The sequence below is a fragment of the Penaeus chinensis genome, chromosome 36, assembly GCF_019202785.1.
Source record: "Penaeus chinensis breed Huanghai No. 1 chromosome 36, ASM1920278v2, whole genome shotgun sequence".
NCBI classification, from domain to species: Eukaryota; Metazoa; Arthropoda; class Malacostraca; order Decapoda; family Penaeidae; genus Penaeus; species Penaeus chinensis.
In genome coordinates this window covers 2852027-2862026 of record NC_061854.1, presented here as the reverse complement: position 1 = coordinate 2862026, position 10000 = coordinate 2852027, and the positions used below count along the sequence as shown (strand labels likewise).

The following is a 10000-nucleotide window of genomic DNA, read 5'->3' as shown; positions in this document are numbered from 1 at the left end:
GTGAAAGCCCTCTCTTCCGAGCTGTATTCATAGTGGGCCGGGCCCTGCTGCCAGGGGATCATGTAGGCACCACAGCATGTGCGGCATGACCGTACGTGCCCACGGAAAACGGGACAGGCGTACCATGCAATATTCACATGCCACCTGGAATATAGTTAAACACTAACCTGCACCATTACTTGTGTGACCATTCACTGACACACTCAACTACCAAACAGAATTCTGTTTATAACTTGGTTCCAAACTAAGTATCTACCAAACAGAATATATTGTCTAAGTTGATGTTGCATAAGGCCGTAACAAACCATTTGAGATCAGAGATTGAACATTAATTTTACATCTTTACTCAAATGAAGCCAACAGACTAACCAAAAATGGCTGGCGAGCTTAGGGGATGGCAGACAGTGCTTCAGTACCACAACACAAGTGCTTCTGACAACTCATTTCCCAAATAGCAACTCTAACATGCTTGCAGAATCATAATTTTACATCAGTCATCCTTCATTAGAAAAACATAAATCAGTTGCTGCAACAATCTTCATTCTCTGATGAAAATGGTTGCTTAGTAGAACTGGAGGAACTATAACAGAATTTATTATAATTTATTCATAAATCATTCCCTTCCTTTTTAGGTGAAAATAAATGCCAAAGAAACAGATACTGTGATGCACTATTGCTTTGCACTGCACTATACAAGCATAGTGTAAAATGCAGAAAGAGAAGGCCACCAAAGGAGACAAGTTTTTTGGGTTTTTTTTCCCTCACTTAAAAGAAACTTGTAATAAGGTCAAAGGTCCTAAATTAATATCATTTGTACTACCCAAAACCCCTCTTGCAACACACTATCACCATGCCCTTTCTTGCCGTCTTATTTTCCACTAATTGTTCCACATTTACTCTCGCTATTTTATCAATGGATTCACAGAGGAGTGAAATCCTATTCAGTACAAATCTTATCTCAGTTATAAAACAACAAAAATTCCACAACAAACCATTTCATGTGACCACTGCTGTACAAATAATCAAACCAAAAATCAAGGAAGCACCTTTTCACATTAGAATATTGCTCATTTATCAAACATGAGAAAAGATGAGGAAGTCCTTTATCTCAAAACCTAGCAGACTGATTTAACAATTTATCACAAGAAAAGCATTTTGTAACCTGCACAAAATAAATTTATATAAAAGTATAACAAATTATATATGAAGGGGATATAATACACTTATTAATTTCTATACATTACAAATGTAAATAACCTATATGCAGCTATACATACCTATATGAAGAAATTACTCTACATAATTCAGTAACAAGATTACTCGCCACATTTCTCAAAATCTATAAAGATAAAAAGTCTCCATACCTTCCAAAAGCAATTACTTCTAATGAACCTAAGACTGACCTTACTGTGTACCTAGAACAATTAAAAAAAATATATATATATATACACAAAGACAGGACATTATTCAGCTTACTCCAGGACTGAATCTAGGTCTTATAACAAAGCAAATGAATAAGTTCATGACAAAGAAAGCTAAGCTATTGTTGATAAGCAAAGACAAGAGAATGTACATCTGCCCTTCCAGGATTCAGACTTCTCATGAGGTGAACTAGGTAGTCAAGCAGGCTATGGTAGCTTTAGCAGTTTGGTCGACAGATTCTAATGTGTCTTAATGCTAATTATGCATAAAAAAAAAAAAGTACATGAAAGTAATAGGTATCAGTATATGTTTACCTGATTACCTAATATCCTAATATTCAAGTCGGCTTTATTAAAAGAGTAATGCACTTATAAATGTAACATGCTTCAATATCTTCCTTTTTATCAAAATAGCTAAAGTATGTATTAAACTATAGGAAGGAAAGAGTGCCATAACTGAAAATCAGTTATTGTACATATATCTATCTTTCTAGAGGAAACATTTTTACCTTCCATATAAACCCTAAGCTTTACAGATTATCTATCTGAAATCAATTATTTAAAATATAATTTTTTTCTACTTAGATAAATAAAACTATTTTTTATTTAAACTTCTGTCTTGAATTGCTATTGTCTCTGAAACTTCAAGAATTTCTTATATAAATAATATTTAAAATCTGTCAAAAAAATTAACTAAACTAGATATGAGCACTGTATAAGTGCTGAATTTGAACAGTAAAACATGAGTTTCCTGCAAACTATAAGAATGATTTCTTCCCAACAGCAGACGGCAATTTTGAGGACTCTGACATAGAAGGTTGTTCAGCTGACTTCATACCCAGTTCGGTGATTAAGGGAGTTATTGCAACTCCCGCGTTGTTGTCATTATAGGCAAGGGCTGCCGGGTGGACTACTGTTGGGATAACTGGCACTCCTGCTGCACCTCCAGCATTGTAATAGCCATTTGCATAACCCAAATTGTGTGTGGTGGTGGCTATCATGCTTGATTCAGAACTGCCATAGTCACTTTCTGAGGACACAGAACTGGTGGTTGTATTGCCCGAGGACTTGGCATTTATATCGAGGGCCAAAACCTGGGGCAACAGTGGAGACACGGGACATGCCCCTCCCATAGCACCACCAGGATTCTTCATTATGGTTTCACTGTAACTCGGTGGATCCTGCCCTGCGCTGTCGTTTTTAGGCGGACTCACGTTTATATGGGGCATGTGGACGGGCATACCGTGCTGAGGCATATACAAGTTACCTGCAACTACTGGCTTCCAGGCTGGTGATCCTGCGTGGGGATACTGATTTCGGTAAGGGACTCCTCCATTGACTAGCATTGGACCATTAGGAAATACCACGGGATGTTGTGGATAGTGAGGCATGACTGAGCTCCCTGGCACAACAGAGGGAACCGGCGAGTGCGGCGGCAAGAAGGAAGGGGAAGAGGGAGACGGGTAAGTTGGTATAGTTGAGGCTGCAAGGGAAGGCTGTGTTGATGGTGACACAGACGGGGACTGCATCGACCCGGCCGTGTCGTGGAAGATCTGCAGCATATATGGTGTTGTGGCTCCTGAGCTTGTTTCACCTAAGGATATTTCTGAAATGGTGTAAAATATAAGGATTAAGACAATAATAAATATTAATAATAATACAAGAGATTATGAAACCATCCACACACTGACAGTAAATTCAGCAAGAAAATGAGTAGTAACTCCAGTTTAACATAACACATTTTTTTCATAGAAATATCCATCTGACAAAGATATATGTAAAACTGAACACTTACATATCTGCAAAGTAATGAAATTCCTATCACTGTATAAAGCAAACTATGTAACAATATATATACCTATTTTCTACATGAACTGCTAACTCAAGACTTCACACAGTACAAACAATTTCTTTATGAATGTAGATGTATCAAAACAAGTGAGTAAACTGATTATCAGCCATAAATACCCAAGATCTAGCAGGTTTACCTCACCACCACGTGAAATATGCCAAAACTTTTACTAACACCAAAATGACTTTGTCATTTCTTATCCCAAGATATAACTTTATTTAAACTATATGATCATTAGTATATCTTTTCCTTGCATGAGATTGGGGAGGCTATTGCATTTGTATCATTACACCTTACTGTATTTTCTACTCATTCACTCATCTGTGTTATAAGTAGTTCTTATGCATGACAAAGTTTTCTTCAATATTTGCCTTCTTTTTCTATATGGAGCTTTGAACCACACAGAAGAAAATTTGACACCTGACACAGCTGAAGTGATTGATATAGTAGAGATTCCCACAGCAACTGATGAACTAACAAATGAAGACTCTGATTATGAGATTTACAGATGAGGATTTTATTGACCTTACTCCCCCCCCTCTACCCTGAAGCAGTGAAATTGTTGAACTTCACTGCTTTGATAAACAGTTAATGGTTAATATTTAAAACAAATAAATTACCCTAGACATCGAAGGTCATATAGCACTATGGCAAAATATTGTGGTGAAAAGGGTAAAAATAAGTTAAAGATTAGGATAAAATAAGTTAGATGCCAAAGGTTATAAAGCATCCTAGGATAATGTGGTAGTGAAAAGGGTAAAGAGGGGGGAGCAAATGGAGTGAGGTGGGGATTAGTAAAAGAGGAAAGGGTTAAGGGCATAGGGCAATTGGATAAAATGGAGAGTACCTGTGTCTCAGGAAAGAAGAGGGACACTGCAAAAGAGCCATTATGAAAAAATCAACAGGTACTACGGGTAGAGATGGGTATTGGCGAAGTAGGACGAGAAGAATCAGGGAAATGAGACAAGGGAACGGGGGACGGTGGTGAAGTATCAGGAAGACATAAGCACCCAGGTCGGAGTGATAGGGAAAATGGGGAAAAAAGAGGGAATGGTGCACATGGAGGAGATTGTGTTGGAAGAGAGTGGGAGGAAGAGGGGAGCGGGGGAACTTGAGGAGGAGGATGGATATCAGCAAATACTTTTAATTAATTATGTATAACTGAGGAACTGTCATATCTTACTTCTTGCTTGAGCATTCCTGTCGAGCACTTGACCAAAGCTTTCCAATTCCTTGAAGACCGTTGTCATGTCTGGCCGTTTAGTTGAAATTAACTTTACACAGTCCTAAAAGTACAAGAGAGGAAAAATACCATTACTCCTACAAAAAATAAATAAATAAATAAATTTAAAAACCTAAAAATAAAAAAAATCTGACTAGCAGCCATAACAGTATTGAGAAGACAAAAGTGTACAAGAATTTGAAAGAATGAACATACGAGGAATTTTCTGGAATTTAGTCTCAAAAAAAGTTGAATCCTATGCCACAAATAGAAGTAAAGTTTTCAAATTTGCTAAAGGGAGGTTTCAAAACACTTCATGTAGAAGTACTTACCCTTCCAAGCTTGAAGAGCATCTTAAAAACTTCTCCATCTAACTCAGGTCCTGCATTTCTGTCTCGGAGAGTTTCTTCATTTGCTGTATCATCCACGAGCTCTTTCTGTTTCCACAATGGAAAATTATTTTAAATACCCTGCAACATCCTGTCCATATGTGTAGTTCAAACATGCATATTAGTGAAAGGCAATGATTATGAAAGACAAAACCATCAGTACTATCCATACTTGCATGTAAAAACAATAAAACAAAAAAAAATTATATATGTATTCCTTAATTTCAACCCTAAATAGACATCCAACAGCCTTCCTAAGCAAATATCAAAATGTACCCCATACTAACCAGAAACTTTCCTCTCTCTCTCTTCTCGTCGTAGGCCCTCAAACCTGTGCACAATTCGAAGAGCACAATGCCGTAACTGTACGTGTCCACTTTAACTGACAGTTTCTTTGACCTTAGGTAATCAGCTGGCAGGTATGGTTTGGTTCCATGAACTCGTGACACCTGGAAGGTACAGTTCTTTAATTTCTCACAAATTTGCAAGTTCACTGGCATATATTTATAGCTTAAAGGTTTGGAAGACATTATTTGATCATACTTGTAACAACTACCAAGAAAATAATTACAAAAAGTGCAAAAATAAACCACTGGTTGATCAGCATGTACTTTGTTGTTTATTTGACTTATGATTTTCAATGTACTGAAGTCACAGAGATTAGGTTACTCCTCAGGTACTAGCAGATAAGTTCATAACTAATGCTCCCATGTACTTGTTTTGAATGTTTCTGGAAATTTCTCAGATCTTCTGAACTTTAAAGTCATGCACTGCTTAACATTCATTCAGGCAACATTCAACTATCTGATAATATTATATATATTTATGGTATCCATAAATATATATATATATATTATATTGAGTACTGCAGCATACATTTCTGTCCACACATGTAATCTTGTGCACCTTACGAGTGTACTGAGTACGGTAGCATATCACTCCTTTCTATATTCTTTCCTATTCATTATTGTGAAATGCATCATGGCTCTCAAAGGCAGCAAAGCTAGTTCCATTTAGTTATAACAGGTATAATACAGTATCTCATGAAGCTATGTTATATAATGTTTGTATAATGTCCAATAACGTCCTATTTCACAGAAAGTATTGTGGACAAGCAGCACAAGTGGCAAAATGATGACTCACAGTACAGTTTGTCCTTTTGAAATTTATATATATATATATATATATATATATATATATATATATATATATATATATATATATATATATATATATATATATACATTATATTATTTATATATATATATATATATATATATATATATATAATATATATATATATATATATACATTATATTATTTATATATATATATATATATATATATATATATATAATATATATATATATATATATATACATTATATTATTTATATATATATATATATATATATATATATATTAATTTATTTATTTATATATATATATATATATATATATATATATATATATATATATATATTTATATATATGCATTATATTATTTATATTTATGTATATATATATATATATATATATATATATATATTTATATATATATATATATATATATATATATACATTATATTATTTATATATATGTGTGTATATATATATATATATATATATATTTATATTTATATATATATAAATTATATATATTATATATATTATATATATATTATATATATTATATATATTATATATATTATATGTATATTATATGTATATTATATATATATTATATATATATTATATATATATTATATATATATTATATATATATTACATATATATATAGATAGACAGATAGATAGATAGATAGATACATACATACATACATATATGTATGTATGTATGTAGCAAATAAGGAATGGTCTTAATGCCAGACAAGTAACACAAAATCAAAACCTCACCTTCATACTTGTGACTTGGCTCTTCCCTTCCCTTGCAAGTCCAAAGTCTCCTAATTTTGCTTCGTAGTTCTGGTCTAATAAGATGTTCGCACTGTAAGGTAAGAGGCAATTATATTTTACATCAAATCCAAATATCGAGTTTAAAGGCATAACTACTATAAGACAATGTATAGACACATCTTACATGTATGCAGATATACACAACACTACAAATACACTAATATAAAAATGAAGAATTGGTAAAGAAGGTACAAGAAAAAATAATAAATACCTCTTAACATCTCCATGGATCAATGGTTTGTCTTTAACGGTGTGGAGATACTGGAGCCCTCTGGCCGTGCACCAGGCTATTCTGTATCGCTGCCACCACGTGAGAGCTTTTGTGGGACTTCCTCCAATCCTCTACATGCAAAGAAAGTCAACATAAGTGCACAGGTGAAAAATGATTTGTGAGATTGCAAAATTCCCTCACTGCCTGAAATAAACAAATTAAGCAAAAAATTTTTTTTTACAAGAACTTTATCAGAATACCAACAATATCTATCCCTAACTCACCCTAAACTGCAGTCTATCTTCTACGGAACCATTAGGCATATACTGATACACCAAGCACAGAGGCTGATCTGGATCTGCTGAGTAGCCATAAACCTGGAAGATGAGAGAGTTATAACAGGATGCCAAGTCATAATAAAACACTTTGTCATCATTAGAATTCAAATGAGCAGGAATATAGTTACATAGGAAGGAAGGAAGGAAGGAAGGAAGGAAGGAAGGAAGGAAGGAAGGGGAAAAAAAACAAAACAGTAAAGGTTACCTGTAAGATGTTATCATGGCGATAGGACTGTAGACGTTTTAGTTCATCAAAACTCTGTGTAACATGTAGTTGCTTGCTATCTAGTGCAGCATTCCCTTGCTGAAAACACATTAGGAATAAATATCTAACAATGCAATTATAGAATATCATCATAAACTCTACGACTGCATTCTGATTTGCACTCTTTCCTCTCCTCCTTCATTCGCATAAAACTTTAAAACTTCAAGTTGTTTCTATTACATCAAAGAATTGCATCTTGTACACATTTTTTTTTTTTTTTTTTTTTTAAGCACGAAAGGAAAGTAAGTAAATAATTACAGATACATACGCATACATAAAACTCTGCAAAAAGATTAATTCAGAGTCACAAACCAGTCACGTTCCAGGTCCAAATCCTTACCGGGTCAATCCTTTTAATAGCCACCTGGGTGTTCTTCCAAGTGCCCCTGAAGACGGTTCCAAAGCCACCACGTCCCAGGAGGTTATCTGTGTTCCATACTGCTGTGGCTTCTTCTAGCTCCTTGTAGGGGATTACAGGTACATTACACTCATTTGCAGTATCTGAATTACCTGAAATATGGTAAAACAAAATTTAGTTTTAAGAAATTTCTAAATATCTTATATGAAACTGTCTCCTAGCTCTGAGTGAATGACTGTACTCAAATATAATAAAAACTGATAGTGTTACATCAAATGTTTTCTGTCAGCCAGGTCTGGTATCTACTTGTAGTGGCCCATCTATCAACTGGCTCAGCACTCAAACTAAACTCAGAAAATTGAGCATTAGTGCTTTACTCTGTTCGTATGTTATTTTCAGTTAATCATCCACATCTGCTGTTCTCAGACTATCAAGTCAGCTGATAGAATTTTTAGACAAGAACATTTTCAGTTTTATATTCATATGTCTCATTTTAACTACCCTAATACTTTTAAACAAGCACAGAACAAATAATTTACTGGCCTTCACTTCTCACCCTCAATATTATAAAATGAATACAAGGTTAGAAGGCTGAGCCATACACCTCCTCAATAAACCTCCTTATTCTCTTCTTCTTCAATGTCATGACAGTATGTTTTATGTCATATACTCTCATACTCACAAGGACTTATATAAGGCAAGTAAAGTAAAGGACACTACCCTACTGGTCCCTAAGTGCACACATAACCAATACACATGTCAAAAATAGCAAGATTTATTACAACTGTACTAACAGACCACCTTTAGTCCATCACACATGCAATGAAGTAACCAGACAAACAACCCCTATAACACCAGTGAACAGGACTTAGCACCCAGGACAATCACTCACAGGAAATTCTCCGCAGCCGTTCGTTCCCATTCAACTCTGCAGCCTGGGCTTGGGGTAATGAACTGGCTTGCCCAGGAGACGATGCGAGGCCCAAGGACTCTTCTTTCCTTCTGGGGTGATGCGGCACGATGCCATTATTACTGTCCGTTCTCAACTGATCCCTTCCATCTATCCCCAGTTTCCTTGCAACCTGCAGGCAATCAAATTGAAATATTAAATAATGAAAATTTATTTTTTTGGTAATTTCTTTAAGGCAAGGTTTTGCCTACTACTTTCAATATGTCACCATGTCTCTATATTTATTGTATACTACATATTGTATATTGCTGCAACCCTTAAGACTCATTCACAATATCCACTAAAAAACAAAAAAGAGAAAAGAAAGAAAAAATATCTAAAAAAAAATAAATGAATAATTTGAACTAACAAAACCAGAATACTGATCATTAACGATATCAGGAAATAAATATCAAAGCAAAACTGATTGATAGCTCACAAACGTAAATAAAACTGATGCTATTTCTTACTTTAATGAAAACAACAACTTACTCTGTCAGCATATTCCTGATCAAAGTCGTACTTGGGCAAAGACTTGTTATTGTCATCACAGGATACTTCTCCCCATATGCTGTGGGAAAGGGACATTTTCTCTTTAGCCTCCATTACACATTAAAAATCATTGAATGAATAAATACCATCAAACCTTAGGACCGATTAACAATGACTAAAACTTAAAAAAACTTATTCTTGCAAAAATCATGCCAAAATATGTAAAAACTCCAAACACAAAAAAACAGACAGCTAATGGTAGAAACTGCAGTAATGAATCTGAAGATCTGAATGAGCAACTGGAAGTAATTAAAACATAAAAACCACAATTACTACAATGTATCACCTGATAGGCAAATGTAACATAAGTAACAATAACTAATTAACACATTTTAAGAATGATAAAAAATAAAAGGTTAACACAAACTCCTTTCCTGATTTAAGACAATGACTGGTTATATTATGCACTAATACAATGTAACCTGTTTTAGTTTCCCATCGTACAAAAAAAAAAAAAAAAACATTACT

General features: G+C 34.1%; 1 protein-coding gene across 1 annotated transcript in view; it reads right to left on the bottom strand.

Moving 5' to 3' along the window:
• LOC125044687 (proline-rich receptor-like protein kinase PERK10) overlaps positions 1–10000 on the bottom strand; it is an 18061-nt gene that overhangs the window by 1085 nt on the left and 6976 nt on the right. The window contains exons 5-15 of the mRNA XM_047641507.1: positions 9473–9551; positions 8924–9113; positions 8014–8183; positions 7614–7712; positions 7355–7447; positions 7071–7201; positions 6800–6890; positions 5172–5333; positions 4828–4932; positions 4457–4559; positions 1–3027 (exon numbers count right to left, since the gene is read on the bottom strand). The exon at positions 1–3027 is cut by the window's left edge and continues 1085 nt beyond it. Of these exons, the coding sequence (XP_047497463.1) occupies positions 2180–3027; positions 4457–4559; positions 4828–4932; positions 5172–5333; positions 6800–6890; positions 7071–7201; positions 7355–7447; positions 7614–7712; positions 8014–8183; positions 8924–9113; positions 9473–9551 (2071 nt within the window). The 3' untranslated portion in view covers positions 1–2179. The remainder of the gene's footprint in view (positions 3028–4456; positions 4560–4827; positions 4933–5171; positions 5334–6799; positions 6891–7070; positions 7202–7354; positions 7448–7613; positions 7713–8013; positions 8184–8923; positions 9114–9472; positions 9552–10000) is intronic.